Below are 17,431 nucleotides of genomic sequence, written 5' to 3'. Positions count from 1 at the left end.
TAGGTCACATCCTTTGTTCTGCGCATGCGCTGATGTCAACTGTCATCAGAGCATGTGACAGGTACAGTCCTATACATTCAGCAGCTTCATCTCAAAAATTAAACTAATGAATGTTCATTGCTATCTCTTTGAGACAGAATATTCTTCTATAATTCCTGTATAAGCCCTGTAAAATTCCTGCAGGACTGCATTATCCTTGTACAAACCATTTGCCTTTCTAATTTGTTCTTGTACCTGCATATCACACAATCTAAACCAACCCCCAAGAAACAGTCAGAAGTTAATCAACCACAGACATCCATTTCTGCAACCACAACTGCATCTGAAGGTGGTGATGGTGATGACCGTCTGAAAAAAACCCTATTTTTTCCATGTAATGTGTTAAATTTACTTTTGTTAATAAATGTGATTTAAACCTTCATTCAGGCTGTGCTATATTTTGTGTTAGGCTTTTGAGTGGTTTTTGAGCGATCGTGAGGTTTTTTTTTGCTGGTCTGCCTCAACCCCATTTTTCCCATAGGCCCCATTATTTCTGCTAAGCAATTTTCTATTAAGCAAGGTTTCGCTGCAACGCAACTGCAGCATTATAGGAGAACTACCTGTGCATTGAAGGTGTCACATAATACTAATCTTTTCTTACTACTCCAGGCCCACTGTGATGATGAGCCCTTACATACTGAATTAGAGAATGGGAAAACCAAATATAGACAGGAATTAGAATTAGCTTTATTGTCATATGTACTCATGTGAGTATAGTGAAAAGTATACAAGTCGCTGCTTACAGTGCCATCATAGGTACAAAGGCCCCTAGGTACAGCTTTTTCAGTTACAGTTTTTGGAAAAATAGAGAGAAAAAATTTCCAGCATTGCAGATTTTAGGAATAAATTATAAAATGGAGAAATAAAAGTCTAAAATGAGAAGGGAATTGTGATAATCTGATCAGATGGGGGCAAGGGGGAACAGTTTTGATCAGGGAATAAAGGGCTACACTGCATAACAATTAGCTCAGTTGGCTGGATGGTTGGTTTGTGATGCAGCGTGTTGCCAACAATATGGGTTTAATTCCCACACCAGTTGAGGACATCATGAAGGTCCTGCCTTCTTAATCTTGCTCCTCATCTAAGGCATGGTGACCTTCAGGTTAAACTCTCCAACCACTCTAATGAGAATGAACCCCATGGTCCTCTGGGACTATGGAAGCTTTTATATTTTTTCTGTACACTGACTGTGGCCACCCTACCCAGAGTCACTCCCTGAAGTTAGGAGATTTTGAATCCTTTTTTTTCATATGGAAGTTTTTATAGAAATATAACCTAGCAAAATAATCAGAAAAAGAAAATTGGAGGGGTCAACATAGATAAAAGCTACCAGTGACACAAAACACAGGTGCATTACTTAGGCTTGACTCTCAGAAATTGAATTGCTGTTTGCGGACAGATCTTAGGCTATTGACATTATTTTAGCAATGATCACTTTAGTTTTCCTTTCTGAAATGTGTACCATATTGTTTCTTTAATGCACCTAAACTGGATCATTAAATATAGATGTGTGTAAGTATAGTTATAACACTCTATCCCTGAGGCAGTTTAACTGCAACAGTTTTGTCATCTGAAATTATTTTGTGAAAGTCTCCCTTTTGACAAGGACTATTGATTCTGATTGAATGAGATACAACAGCCAATTTGAATTTTGCAGTGAAGTGATAATGGCCATGCTTTATTGAGCCAGAAAAATTGAGAGCAAATTGGATTCTTGGATGGGCAAGAGCAAAAGTTGAATCTCAATTATGAAGTTTATCTTAAACTGAGTATGCAAAGAATACTGTTTAGTTGAACTTTGTATGGGTTAATTTCTTTGAATTGTAACTTGAACCGAAGTACTGGCTACCTACTTTTTCTTCCCTCCGTTTAGCGAATCAGCATAATCAATTGGCTTATGTTTTAATGAAGTTCTAATAAGATCATTGTTCTTTTTATCAAACTTCTTTGTTAGTAAGTGTTTACTGTTAGATGGGGGATAAAATGAGAAAGATAATCAATGGAATTGAAATTTTTTTTTTACTCTTTCAGGTATGCAGAGACAGGGACGTTCCATTACAGTTCTAAAGAACGACTTCTTGTCCCTGTAGGTACAACTGGTGTCTTTCACACAGGAAGGTAAGTATTCAAGTATTGTTACCGAATAATAACCAAAGCATCGACATCATACATGAATTGGAACTGGGGTTCTGCGATAACATTTAATGGAAAGCATGGAGTAGGAATAAGTAAACTTGTTCTTGGATGTTTCTGATCACTCACTTTTTAAAAACAAGCAATGTACAGAGTCCTTCTGCTGAAAATTGAAAGACCACAAAGACTGGTTGTCATACGCTTATTGTGGAGTTGGTAAAGTGCTGGTGATACTTCTAGCATTCCCTGCTTGTATGAGAACTTAAGCGAAGCTGATAGTTTTTAGATCTTGCATTAATCATTTTAAAGACTACTGCTGGATTGCTCTTCAGCCATTTTCACTCAACCTTTGAACTGAGAACCTCCTTTTACACAGGATCTGAGATTTACCTCATTGCTCATGTACACAGACAAAACAGAAATCAGTTCAACAGGCAATTGCCAAGAATGTATTTGTCCTCTTTCTTTTCACAAGAAGAAATTCTTGCAGTAGCCTGGTTTCTGTTTTATACATTGTAATTAGATATTCCAGAGCTCTGGCTTCCATACGTTTTAAATAAAAAGATACATAGCATAGAAATATTATCTAAAACTTTTTTTGTTTTTGTCATGTGTTTGGCCAGATTGAACATCAAACTAATGACATAGTTTCAGAATCTTTCAACTCAGAAAGAGACCACCTGGCCAGTGTGTCTGCCTCTCCATATGATCCACATTATGTTAACCTTTCCCTACATTTGTCTAAGTCATTCTCAAATATTTATAAAAGCTATTAATAATTCCCCTTCCACTATTGATTCTGTTGACATGCATCATCCTTATGGATCCATGACATACTGGGTAATGCCTTTACCAATTGAGTCATTGACAGGATCATTATCTCTCCTGACTGCAGCCTGTTGATCATGGGTGGTGTTTTCTGATGATTCTCGGTGATTATTAATCACCGTGTTGAAACTGTGCAAATATTAGGATATGAATTTTATACATTTTAACTGGGCTGATGCCTCATGTAAAGCAAGGCAGATCATTGTGACATAAATGTAGTGTGATCTCAGCCACTAATGTTCATTGTATGATTTCAAGGTCTGAGTGAATTCTAATATGGACTTAGGAAGACAAATGACCTACTATGTTTTCAAAAGTTTAAATACCCTTTTTACTTTCCAGAATCAAATATCAATGGTGAAAATAAAGGTGCAATTGAGAATCAGTTAGACTCTGACTTAGGGGAGGAGATGGCCTAGTGCTATTATCGCTGGACTGTTAATCCAGAGATCCAGATAACATTCTGGGGGCCCAGGTTTGAACCCCACCACAGCAGATGGAAGAATTTGAATTCAACAAAATACCTGGAATTAAGAATCTAATGACGATCATAAATCCATTGTCAATGGTTCACTAATGTTCTTTAGGGAAGGAAGCTGCTATCCTTACTTGATCTGGCCTATATCTGACTCCAACTCTGATTCTTATCTGCCCTCTAGGCCATTAAGGATGGACAATAAATGTTGCCTCGCCAGCTTCGTCCTCATCCTGTGAACGAATAAAGGAAAATCTATGTTCTTTGTCTCCTTGGTACCAGTTAATCCATAAATTGCAAAACCATGATATTCCTCATGTTTGAGGTGGAGATGCAAATGTTCATACATTGGCCTGGACAGATCGAGAAACCAGTAGAAAACAGTCTTTGTTTTGTGCAATGATGTCAAGGCTTTCTGACGGTGAAATTGTAGCTCTTGATGTTCAATCTGAATCCGCAATTGATCAGGTCATTCTTTGTAATTATGTGTCTTTTCCTTATTGTGAATAGTTTTCCATCACCATCAGTCAAGATTGAAGTTCTTTTGAGTTTTTAAAATCTATTCTGCCTGCATAATCTGAGATGTTTTTAATCTTGCTTCCTTTTTTTTCACAATGTGGTAACTTGTCAAGTTAATCCTTTGTCCAAGCATTCTTCCATATTTGGCCGCAACAATGGAGAGAAATCAGAGTTAATGTTTCAGGTCCAGTGACCCTTATTCCGAACTGAACCCGAAATATTAATTCTGACTTCTCGCCACAGATGCTGCCAGACCTGTTGAGCTTTTTCAGCAATTTCTGTTTTTCTTTCTGATTTACAGCATCTGCAGTTTTTTCTTCCAAATTTGGTCAGTTGTAAATTCAACATGAATATGATATTAAGCCTGTTAAGGTGTTAGAAAATTGTCAGCATTAATTTTGCAATGAGCATTTAATTATGTTTGAACTTTTTTTTTGTCGGCTATTCATTCATAGGATGGGTGGAAAATAGAATGAACTTTCTTTGAAGGAGATTTTATGTTGCATCCACACATTGCCCAGTGTTGATCTGTGGTATATTAGGGGAATAAATTAAGCCCCTGACTTTATGTTGACTGCCAATTGCACAGTTTCTTGATACTCAGGCATGTGTGCCAGCAATACCTTCCCAGCGCGGTGTTGAGCAAGTGGATGGAATGGGTGCAGTTGTCAATGGGCAGACCCAGAGAGCATCACAAATGTTGTTAAATATTGAGAATTTGGTGCAAAGGCTGAAGGAGGTGCTGCTTCTTGCCTCCAACACCACAAATGGTTTGTATTGCATATAAATATTTAAGAGAAAATGAGGTCTGCAGATGCTGGAGTCAGAGATGGAAATGTGTTGCTGGAGAAGCGCAGCAGGTCAGGCAGCATCTACGGAACAGGAGAATCGACATTTCGGGCATTAGCCCTTCTTCAGGAATTCCTGAAGAAGGGCTAATGCCCGAAACGTCGATTCTCCTGTTCCCTAGATGCTGCCTGACCTGCTGGGCTTCTCCAGCAACACATTTCCATCTCATATATAAATATTTAAGTTAATTTACTTATCAGGAACTTGGTAAAAAGAATTAATTTTAAAAATATATATAAGGTAAATAATTAAATAAATAAAGATTTAGGGATAGGGATGACAATACAAGCATTGAGAGAGTTTGTGGAGAGCACTGCGATCCCAAACGACAATGTGTGCATCTCAAACTTCAGCTCAGTGTTGTTGCATTGAAATCTGAAGAGGAAACAGTGGTATCAGAGGGGCGTTGAGTTACTTGCACACTTCAAATCTGGATATGTCATAGTTCTTCGGTTAAAAATTGCTGTGGATCTGGTTAATGGTGAGGAATAGGAGTGTGTTACTGCAAATCATCAATCCTCTTTGTTACTTCTTCAGGAAACTCAATCAAGTTTATGAGACATGATTTCCCACGCACAAAGCCATGTTGACTGTCCATAATCAGTCCTTGCCTTTCCAAATACATGTACATCCTGTCCCTTAGGATTCCCTTCAGCAACTTGCCCACCACCAAGGTCAGGCTATAGTTCCCTGACTTGTCCTTACCGCCCTTCTTAAACAGTGACACCATGTTTGCCAACCTCCAGTCTTCCGGTACTTCACCTGTGACTATCGATGATACAAATATCTCAGCCCAGCAATCTCAGCCCAGCAATCACTTCTCTACCTTCTCACCGAGTTCTCGGGGTACACCTGATCAGGTCCTGGGGATTTATTCACCTTTACCCGTTTTAAGACATCCAGCACTTCCTCCTCTGTAATCTGGACATTTTGCTAGATGTCACCATCTATTTCCTTACAGTCTATATCTTCCATATCCTTTTCCATAGTAAATACTGATGCCAAATACTCATTTAGTATCTCCCCCATTTTCTACAGGTCCACACAAAGACCGTCTTATTGATCTTTGAGGGGCCATATTCTCTCCCTAGTTACCCTTTTGTCCTTAATGTATTTGTAAAAACCCTTTGGATTCTCCTTAATTCTATTTGCCAAAGCTATCTCATGTCCTCTTTTTGCCCTCCTGATTTCCCTCTTAAGTATACTCCTACTTCCTTTATACTCTTCTAAGGCTTCACTCACTAACATCATGCATTTTTTTTTTACATCTAGCCTGTGTTCCTCAGATTTTTCTGCTCTCTGATCTGAAGCTGTAACTACAAATATAATCCACAATGCAACTTTGTATTTTGTTTATTTTGATATTTTATTTTTCAAAAATTATTTTTCCACACGGGGTTAGCCATCACACCAGCATACTTGCTTGGGAGGTGATGGAGATATTTGACAGGCAAAATCTCGGCTTTTTTGGTATCTATTGATGGCTGGTAACTGAAACTGAATAGTACACAAGAGTAAACTAGTTATTGGAATGTTTTTATATAGGGAACAAAGCAGTTTTATTCCTCAGTGAAATGCTGTATTTTAAAGCTCTGTCACAAAGTGGGCATTTAAAGATCATGTGTTTTCTAGACTCTCTTAGAAGAGTTAAGTTGCATAAATGCTTTGTGAATTAGATGTTGACTTTTATAAAGTAGGAAAATTGTAAATTTAGTGATACATAGGTTGGATGGCAGTGAGTTACAGTATACTTGTTTTCAATTTTGTATTTAATCTTGATTGAATCACATTTAGAAGATCATGTGCAGTTCTGGTCACCATGTAATAAAGAGGATATGGAGGCACTGGAGAGGATGTATATCAGGTAAAGACTGACAGGCCAGCTCTCTTCTCTTGGAAAAGGAAGACCGAGAGGTGGTCTAGCACAGGTGATTAATGTTATGAAAGGTTTTGATAAAGTGGACATGTTGCCTTTTGGGAGGGATTTAATGAGAGGCAATTAATACTTGCAGTCATCAGGAAATCCAATAGCGGATTTAGAAGAAGCAGCTTTAGAATGGTGAGATGTTGGAACTTGCTGTGCAAAGAGTGGTTGAAGTGAATAATTTAAATGTAATTAATGGGAATCTAGCTATGTATATGGCGGAGAGGGAGGTGGTTATGATGCTTGATTTAGAGAAGTGATCCACTGTAATGTAGCTATCCTCAGGGTGGGAGGAAAATTAATGCTTTATTAAACAGAGCTTTATTGAACATAGTGTGGTTTCTGATATGATCTCTGATGATCCAGGTTAAACTGTATAGCTGACTTAATACAAAATAATGCCTGTAACGTTTCTAGCAATTCTTCAGTTGAACTGGTGATGCACTGTAAGAGGGGCTTAGACCCCCTCATCCACCACCTTTCAGTGCTGTTAGAGGGCCCATTTAGCAAAAATATACGGTTATGTATATAGAACTACATGTAGCTAACTATCTGTTGTCGTCATCAATTTTCTGCATTACTTGCTCTTAAGGTTTTTACTGGAAGTGTGCTAAGCATTTGTCTGACATTAGTTTGCATCCTAACGCAATGTTTATGCATTCTGTCGGATTCTAAGACACAAAGCTTTCCAGCAGTTTTTAATTGGTGCTGTTTGTTTCCTGAATGCAGTGAGGAGCTGGATCAAACTTCGTCCGTGATGGAAGCATATGATAAACAGTAACACAGTTATACTTGAAGCTGAAGAAACAGAGGCAGGTTTTGATCATATCAGGTTGTCATTTGACCTTTGTGCATTAAGGTTGTGTTGCATCATATCTGTGTATTGATTTCCTGAGCAGGAATTAGTCAGGCAGAACAGTCCTTGGGACAAACAACCTTTTGCAACACACACCGGGTTAGACAGTAATACCCAAACATTCGTTACTGCGAGGAAGAAACAATCTTGCCAATGCACAGCATCTTAATCCTTTTTGTGACCCAGTGTCTGCATTCTGCACGACATGCTAATGGCTGTGCCTACTGCCATTCTTTTATGAAGAAAAAGGAGCATTTGCTGAAAGCCCAGGTTAATTTTTACAGTACCTTTGTATTAATTAGCATTTGCTTGTAGGAAACCGCTGAATGAAAATAATGGCTCACTAGACTCAAGGGTATTCTCATTACTTCAAATCTACTGAATAGTACTGATGGCCTTTGGCTTTTAAGTTAAGGCTGGAGGCATATGGACAGCAGACCAATGACTGATATATCATTGCAGTGGGGCACAAATTGTCTTAAAAAAAGACTTCCAGGCATCAGGAAGCATTGCTGTTTAGTCAGTTAATCAGTGCTTTTAAGAAACAGATCTCTAACTCTTTCTTCATCTCTCTTTTATTCTCTCATCTTTTTCTTTCTCTATCCCTTCTGTCCTGTATTTCCCATCCTCTTGATATCTCGCCCCATTTCTTAAATTCTCATTGCTATTTTGATTACAAGAACACATTTCCATATCCAAGTAAGATCCAAAAGTAGTTTCTATTGTTCATCTAATTCGCCAATTTAGCTTGAATCCCATCAATCTGTGTTAACCTTGGTCTCGACTTCGGATTAATTAACAAACCCATAACATGTAAATATTACAAAAAGCTGCCCCTTCCACATTACTAGTAAATGTCACGAGAGGGGATACAGAGTAGGAATGAAATGGAACTGCTATTACGTGCTTTTTAGTGTCAAAACCAGCTATAGAGTAATGCACGTCTAAAAGTTAAACTGTTGCGTTTTCCTGGTGCATGCAATGCTGGTTCCTGCTCTGGATCTTCAGACGGAAGGTGCCAGCAGAACTACAGTGGAGAAAATCTAAAGACCACTTGCCTGTAACTATTCCTATGAACACAGTATCTTCGTTGTAGTGAATAGAGTTTATTCATATGACCAGATTAAGAAGTGTGATAGAATGTCACTAGAATAGGAACATGGTAAATGTTCTGAAGAGACTGAAATAATATGATGTCAAAAACACTATACCATTAGTTAACTCTTCAAATAAGGGAAGAATATGTAGAAGTAAAAGGCAGTTGTACATGAGATCTGGTAAATATGATGAGGAATTCTGCCTCATTCTGTAATAATTTATCAATTCTTTTTCCTTTTGTTACTCAGTCAAAATAAATTCTGACCGCACCACGTTGACTTATTTCCTCTGCGTTATGTGAGGCAGAAGAAGCCTGCTCATAAATAATTTCATTATCTCAACTCCTCAGCTGCTAGAGGATACTTCCTAGAGACAAAACAACTGCAGATGCTGGAATCCAAAGTAGACAGGCAGGAGGCTGGAAGAACACAGCAAGCTGGGCAGCATCAGGAGATGGAGCAGTTGACATTTTGGGTGTAACTCAAAGGTGTAAAGAGAGCTGCAGATAAAGGAGATGGTGCGGGCAGCGTGATGAAATGGTGATAGGTGAAGACAGGCAGAGGATACTACCTCTGTCATCTAAACAGCCCATCACTGCACTGCCTCCATTCCCTGCTCCTCTGCTCTAAACCCTCCCCCTTCCAAACGCAACAAAGACAGAGTCTCCCTTGTCGTCACCTACCACCCTATCAGTCTCCGCATCCAATGCATCATCCTTAAGCACTTCCATCAACTCCAACTAGATCCCACCACTGCGAACATCTCTTTCTCTCCCCCCCCCCCCACCCACAAAAGCACCCCTCTCTTCCTTCTGCATGGACCTTTCCCTTCAACAGTCCTTGGTTTGCACCACTCTTCCCACCAACCCCCAGGTACCTTCCCCTGCAACCAGAAAACATGCAAAAGCTGCTGGTACACCACCTCCTCACCCCCATCCAGGGCCCCAAACAGTCCTTCCAATGAGAAAATGAGACAGAGGTTCACCTACTCTTGATGTGGTCTTCTCTACATCGGTTAGACCAAACGTAAGCTTAGGGAACGGTTCATCTCAGCTGGGCCCGCAGAGGCCAAACGGACCTCCCAGTCATCGCCCATTTCAATTCCCCTTCCCCATTCCCTTTCCAACATGACCATCCGTGGCCTCCTCCATTGTCACAACGAACCCAACCACAAAGTGGAGGAACAGCACCTCTGCCTGGGCAGCCCACAGCCAGGAGGACTCAACCTCCCTTTCCAGGCTCTTGCCCTCCCTGCCACCCCACCCAGCCATTTCCCGGATTTATTCCTCCCATTGACCCAACCAGGTTGCACCCTCTGCATGTTTTCACTTATTCCCATTTCACTACCCTGACCCCACCATCCCCTTTACCTGCAGCTCCCCCTACACCCACCTCCAGTCCTGAAGAAAGGTTATACCGAAACGTCGACTTCTCCACCTCATGCTGCTGCCTGGCTTGTTGTGTTCTTCCAGCCTCCTCTTTGTCTACAGATGATACTTGCTAACAACTCCTAAAATTCAGAATTGACTTTACAGCCTGCTGTGACAATATTTAATCAAATGTGAGATTTTATGCTGAAGTTCCTTTCCTGCCTCGTGTTAGGGTTGATGCATTGCCCATGACTTGGATTGCTGCTGTACCACTCTCTGGATTTGCTTAGAAGTTGTCACTTGACTGTTTGTCCTGGCAATCTGGACAAAGTTTAAGAATCACAGAACACCAGGTTATAGTCCAACAGGTTTATTTGGAAGTAGAAGCTTTTGGACCACTGCTCCTTTGTCAGGTAACCGTGGAGCAGGATCATAGGATACAGAATTTATTGTAAACATTCAAAGTTTCATACAACTGATGCGAAGTATTGAACATACCTAGATTGCTGTGAAGTCTTTAATTACTTGGAATAGGGATGCAGGTTTTGAGTGATTTTAATATGTAAATCCCAGAACTACTTTAAAGTCACAGTCCTGAGCTAATTTAAGGCTTTATGGAAAACAAAAGTGACAATTCAGCTCAGACAATGCATTATAAGTGTGAGGTTAGAGTCTTCTGTATCCCAACTTTGAGTCATTCTGCTTCTATTTCCAATGTAGGAATTTATAAAATGTCATATGACTGACTACTATAGATTGTGTGCTTTTTGAACAAAATAGAATCTATCAGGCAAATTTGCATTTGCAGATACATGTGTGTGAGCGAGAGTGAGTTTGTGTGTGTGTGCGTGCGTACGCGAGTGTGACAGAGTATATGCCCGTGAGAGTGTGTATGAGTCAGGGTCTTGATGAGTGTGATTGTGTGACCGTGTGTGTGTGTCACCTGTAGTTTGACATGAACCCAAGATTCCAGTTGAGGCTGTCCTATTGGCTATCAACCTCTGCTCAGCCACTCTGCATTGTGGCATATCCCGAAGTCCGCTTTGGACGGCTACCTGAAGATCTGAGGCCGAATGTCCTTGACCGCTGAAGTGTTGCCCGACTGGGAGGGAACATCCCTGTCTGGCGATTGTTGTATGGTGTCCATTCATCTGTTGTCATAGCGTCTGCTTGGTCTTTCCAATATACCCTGCCTCTTGGTATCCTTGCCTGCAGCGTATGACAGAGCCAGCGTTGGCTGTGTCACACAAGTACCTGCCGCGCACGTGGTGGATGTTGTCCCCACCTGTAATGGTTGTATCTGTGTTGACACTCTGACACGTCTTGCAGTGGTTGCCATGACAGGATTTTAAAGTGTTGTGATTGATGTTGTCCTGAAGGTTGGGCAGTTTGCTATGAACAATGATCTATTTAAAGTTTGGCCCTTATAGAGTCATAGAGATGTACAGCATGGAAACAGACCCTTCGGTCCAACCTGTCCATGCCGACCAGATATCCCAACCCAATCTAGTCCTATATCCCTCCAAACCCTTCCTATTCATATACCCATCCAAATGCCATTTAAATGCGCAATTGTACCAGCCTCCACCACTTCCTCTGGCAGCTCATTCCATACACGTACCACCCTCTGTGTGAAAAAGTTGCCCCTTAGGTCTCTTTTACATCTTTCCCCTCTCACCCTAAACCTATGCCCTCTAGTTCTGGACTCCCCGACCCCAGGGAAAAGACTTTGCCTATTTACCCTATCCATGCCCCTCATAATTTTGTAAACCTCTATACGCTCACCCCTCAGCCTCCGTGCTCCAGGGAAAACAGCCCCAGTCTGTTCAGCCTTTCCCTAGAGCTCAAATCCTCCAACCCTTTTAAAGGTGAGAAGTGGAAGTATAGGGAAGGTCTTGGCGAGGTGCTCATCCACATCGATATTGTGTTGCAGATTCTGAAGAACATGATGTAGTTTCTCCACTGCCGGGAGTAATGGACAACATAGGCTACCCTCTTGGTTGTATTCTGTGTCTGTTTCTTGAGAAGATCATTACAGTTTCTCACTGTGGCATGTCTGAACTGGTGATTAATAAGTTGAGCATCACATCCTGTTCTTATGAGGGCATACTTCAGCACCTTCAGGTGTTCATCGCATTCCTCCTCATCTGAATAGATTCTTTGTTTGCACAGGGTTTGTCAGTAGGGAATGGTTATTTTACTGTGTTAAGGGTAGAAGCTAGAGAAGTGCAGCATTGTGAGGTTATCCACGGGCTTGAGGTAGAGTGAGCTACTGAGGTGCCTGTCCTTTATGTAGGTGCATGTGTCCAAGAATGAGACTGCATCTAAAGAGTAGTCCATGGTAAGTCTGATGGTGGGATGAAATCTGTTGATCTCACTGTGCAGTTGTTTCAGCAACTCCTCGCTATGGGTCCAGAGGAAAAAAGTGTTGTCAATGTATCTGGTGTATAGTGTTGGCCGGAGGTCCTGTGTAACAAAGAAGGCTTGTTCAAACTTGTGCATGGAAGTGTTGGGATATTGGGGTGCAAATTTGGCCCCCGTGGCAGTTTCGTGTGTCTGGATGAAGAACTGGTTGTCAAAGGTGAAGCTGTTGTGGTTGAGGATAAAGCAAATGAGTTGGCGGGGGGTGCCTGAAGATTGGTAGTTGTTGGTATTGAGTGCTGATGTTGTTGCAGCAATGCCATCGTCATGGGGAATGCTGGTGTAGAGTGCTGAAACGTCGATTGTGACAATAACTGTTCCTGGTTCGACTGCTCCACGGGTGCTGAGTCTCTATAAGAGGTCTGCAGTGCCTCGACAGAAGCTGGGGGTCCCCTGTACAATGGGTTTCAAGATGCCGTCGACATAGCCAGAGAGGTTCTCACACAAAGTCCTGTTGCCTGATATGGTGGGATATCCAGGTGTATTGGCAGTATTTTTATTTTGGCTGTGGTGTTGGCAGAGATTTTCTGCATATGGCTAAATATCTCACAATAGATCGTCTTCAACTTGGGGGATCTCAGCTCTGTGTATCTGTTTGTCAGAATCTCGTGTACCAATGCAAATGGGAATTGCTCATTTTTAGTTCGATCCTTGTCAATAAATACAAAAGTAAATGCAGAAAAGATTAATTTTGTGCAACCTTTTCTGTCCCTGGGTGGGCTGATTGGCCGTCCAACTACATTAGTGGAGCATTGATGATTATGCTCCCTGTCAGCAGGTAGCCATCGGGCCTAGCTAATTGTGATCACAATAGAGGAGCAAGAAACTGCCTCTGCTGTATCATTGTTGCTTGAGGCTGTGTGACTGTAGATTAGCACAACACTGTTGAAAGAAGAGGTTTGCATTTTTGCCATGAGTGTTTTCAATTGTGACTTGAATCCTGTCTGATTTGTATAAAGAATTACAGTTAAACTGAGTTTAAGTTTTGACTGACTGGGATTTCTATTAATAACAATGTGTTGGTTTCCTGTTTCCAAGGCCTCTAATTGTGGAATTTTTGGTTATATCTAGAGTATTTCACTGCTACATAGATGGCACAGATCTGTTAATTTAACCTGTAAAGAGCTGTAGCATTACCTTAGTGAGTGTAGTGTAGGAGAGTAGAAATTGCAATAATGCTTTATTGTGAAAGTTGACTGAATAAAATTGCTGATTTTACTCAGACTTTACTGGTGAAATATAAAGATATACCGCCGTTAGTGATTGCGTGATATCCTAATGGCTTTGTAACAAGTGAAGTACTTCTGCAGTGTTGTCATTATTATTGGTCCAACATGGTTTTGCAGGGAATGATCACACACTAGTAATGGGCCAAAGACAAACCCATCTGTTTTAATGACACTGATCGAGGGATAAATATTGGCTCAGGACACCGGGCAGAATTCCCCTATTTTTCTTTGAAATATTGCTGTGGTTTTTTTTTTGTTTACATTCATCTGAGACAACATACAGAGCACTTCTCTTCTATATTGGGAGTGTCAGTCTGGATTATGGGCTGAACCTCTAGAGTGAGTCTCGAACCCACAACCTTTTGGTTCAGAGACAAGAGTATTTTAGTCAACAATTTCCTTTCTGATGACCTGGTTTGTATAGCAATGATCTTCATTCGCTAGTTTAAAGGGACAGGTGACCTGCATTATCCATGTATCTATTTAGTGTTTCTTAAGAGCACTTGAGTCTCTGCTGATGTTTTAATTTGCATGCCAGTGATTTTTTTTGTGTGGGTGGGAGTCTAATATGACATGGTAAGGATGAAATTATAATTACTTGTTCTGTAATGTCAGAATTCCAGTGTGAATAGGTAGAGTTTCCTGCAATTCTCTTCCCTGTACCCATGGATGTGTATAGCTTAAATCTCGTCAGCTGTGCATCTTTGCTAATAGTTGTTGGGTTGACTGTTGCAGTGGATAGCTAACACATAATTTGCACAGTGTACCAAGAGAAGTGAACAGCCATAGTAAACGTTGAGGGACACTGGTGTCCATGACATCCACAGCATGACCAGTACTGATGACTGAGGATTTTGTCACCACCTGATCCAATCTACTATCTCCATCAGCCTGGCACCAAAATAGTGGAAGCAACAGAGACAGTGCACCAAGAAAATTGACATCATAGGTCTCAAACATTCCATCAAGTTAACTATTCTGATTCAACATCTCATTACTAATCTCTAGCTACAAGCCCTTGGTTCCTGGTCAGCCTTAAAGTCTGCCAGTACAACACCTCTCTACCAGGAACCATAGTTTCTGGTTTGCCAAAAATATCCATGAGATTCAGGACTTAATTGATAGAAAACACAGAGCTTTCATTGACTGGAAATTCAATCATGGTTAAAGAAAAAAGAAGCAGTTCTACAGGCAGCAAAGAACAATGGTATACAACTCATGACATAAAGAACAGATAATGGGAAGAAAAAGTATTGGAGATCCAGTAATGTACAGATACCAATGACATGCTTGGTTTCTTCCACTGCCAAAATCAAGATCTGAACACTTGAGGCCCATACTGCTGAGAGCCAAACATGAAAGAGAATTCTTCAAAGATACATTGGCAGTCATTATTTGTTGGAGGGATAGTTTGACGAACCGCTGAACTGACACCCAGTTTTTGATTCAAATGTCTTCAATCCATTCCTAAAAACCCCATTTGGCTTGGTGTTGACACTTCCTGATCTGGAATGGAAGTGAAAAACGCTATTTGACAGTTCAAAACAACTAAGGTCCTGGAGTTGATGGAATCCTTGCTGAATTTCTCAAAGATGGAAGAGATGCAGCCTGGGCATGGATACAAGCTTGCATCTTTCTCTGGGAAGAAGAATGCATGCCAAATCTAGGGGATGCTGGGACTGTTCAACAAGTTTGATGTTGTAACTGCAGGGGAGTCTCTCTGCCATCTACTACGAGGAAGATCATTACAATGATCTTTCTCAACCACCTCAGCAACTTCCACCCAATGAAAGTTACCATTGATATGATCTTCAATGTTTTAGCAACTCATGCAGAAAAAAGATGAGCACACCATGTTAGATCTTATTTCACCTCATAAAACCTTTCAACTTTTGTCAGGAGCATTCTTCGCAAACTGGTTGTCCTAGAAAAATTTATAAGTATCTTTTGCTTACTGCAACCACCACAAACCATGTCACAGGACAGACCTTAATCAAACAAGGCTGTGTCGTGGTGTCAGTCTTTCTCTTCCAGTCTCCACATTGCAGTCTGCATCTCTCCTCCAGCAGGTTATCCACATGAAGATAAACTTCATAACAAATAGGAACTGTTCAACTTATGCAACCTTTAATCCAAAAACTAAAACTATTACCATCTAAGATGACACTTGAGTGCACTTAATCATAAATTTAGTTCCATTATCGACTTCTAATCTGAAGTCGGAGAACATGGGCCTTTCAGTGAACGCTCAAAATTAAAATCCTCTTCTGCCTAGCTGTTTTAGCAAAATGTCTCTGTTTGCCCCCAACTGTTGATTGAAATCAACAGCAAGATTCTAGAAAATGTGGACCACCTGTCTCCTCTCAACAAAGGCAGACATAAAGGTGATCAAATTTATCATTGCTCCAGTGTGGCAGCTCTGTTGACTGAGGTAAAGAATATTCGAGGACCAGGAACGCAAACCTGAGACTTATGTAACGGTTTACTAGACAGCAGTGATTTCTGCATTTCTATGTACTTCTGAGACTTGAATGTCCTGCAGCAGTGCCTTCAAAGTACTGGAAAAGCTCAACAGAGATACCTTTGCAAGATCCTCTAAGCCCCATGCCAAGAAAGGAGGTCCCACAGCAACATCGTTTGCGAAAGAAGCTTGCCCAGCATCAAGTTGCTAATCCCTCATAACTATCTTTGTTGAGAGGGACATGGTATTCATACCAGACTTGGAAGCAACTGCTCTAATTAGGTTTGGTCACAGGAGACATTTAGGAGTACAAGAAAATACTTTAGGTATATATTCCGAGCACTCGTAAAAAGGTTAAACTTGTGGGAAACTTGGTTTGTGCCTGACCAAATAGAGAGAGGCTCTGGGGCCCACAATTCTTGAGTGCTTGAGCCAAGGGCAGGGCCACTGTACTTTGAACTGGCGATGAGCTTCTGTTCTGGGAGAAGCCTGTGGCTAACAGCAGCACCAGAGCCTACGATTTCTGTCCTTGAGCTCGATAGACACTGAGCACAATGAAAGACTTTGTCAGGAATGTGCAGAGGCATGAAGGGAGTAAAATAAATTCCAATCCATCTGTCCAATCCTTCGAAAATCCCCTAACAGCATGTGGCAGTGTCTGCTGATCATTTATTGGACTTAGCCATTTCATAATAATTCAAATCAGATTGGAAACATGTCATCCTGCATCCAGGGGGAATGCCTAGAAGAAGAACAGTAAACATCAAAGCAGTTATGCTGTAATATTATTACTGTTTCCCATAAAAATTGAAGAACTAAGTGAATAATTTAGGAAATGTTATCAATTATTAATCAAAAGAAATAATTGAAAATCTGCCTTTGATTCTCTGTATAGTACAAAATGGAAGAGTGTACAGATATTGCTTATGTTGGTTATTAAATCTAAAACAGTAGGAAGTGAAATATGACCATTGCTGTTTTGCAGTTTGTGAAAAAGTATGAATGATCTAAAGCTTTGGATCACATAACTGATTTATTCAATTTTAGCTTTTAAAAGCTTTTAGGGAAATATGAGTTGTAAACAATCTGGATGTAGTTTGACTCAATCCTAGCAACGTTAATCTGAGAGGATGTGTTAGATACTAGTTGTTAAAAGCAAATGGGCACTGTTTCCAACTCCAATTTCCTCCTGTCTCAACTTTTGGGAGGTCCTGAGCATTTCTGGATCAT

At 40.6% G+C, this 17,431-nt stretch overlaps 1 protein-coding gene across 11 annotated transcripts in view; it reads left to right on the top strand.

Annotated features, from left to right (window-relative positions):
• capn15 (calpain 15) overlaps nucleotides 1–17,431 on the top strand; it is a 322,263-nt gene that overhangs the window by 64,953 nt on the left and 239,879 nt on the right. For 6 of the 11 annotated variants that reach the window (XM_043711453.2, XM_043711451.2, XM_043711448.2 and 3 more), the window contains one exon: nucleotides 2,071–2,157. The exons of 1 other annotated variant lie outside the window; for it this stretch is intronic. Coding sequence is in view for 1 of the 10 variants with exons in the window: in XM_043711448.2 (XP_043567383.1) it covers nucleotides 2,071–2,157 (87 nt within the window). In the remaining 9 variants the exon portion in view is untranslated. Of the gene's footprint in view, nucleotides 1–2,070; nucleotides 2,158–7,496; nucleotides 7,580–17,431 lie in introns of all 11 variants that reach the window. 4 more of the 11 variants (XM_087997884.1, XM_087997882.1, XM_087997883.1 and 1 more) reach the window with 1 other exon arrangement.

Source organism: Chiloscyllium plagiosum, unplaced genomic scaffold (assembly GCF_037043375.1).
Source record: "Chiloscyllium plagiosum isolate Xiang-an unplaced genomic scaffold, Cpla_swu_hap1 HiC_scaffold_20, whole genome shotgun sequence".
NCBI lineage: Eukaryota > Metazoa > Chordata > Chondrichthyes > Orectolobiformes > Hemiscylliidae > Chiloscyllium > Chiloscyllium plagiosum.
Note: the sequence above shows the minus strand (reverse complement) of the source record. Positions and strands in the feature narration are given on the sequence as shown.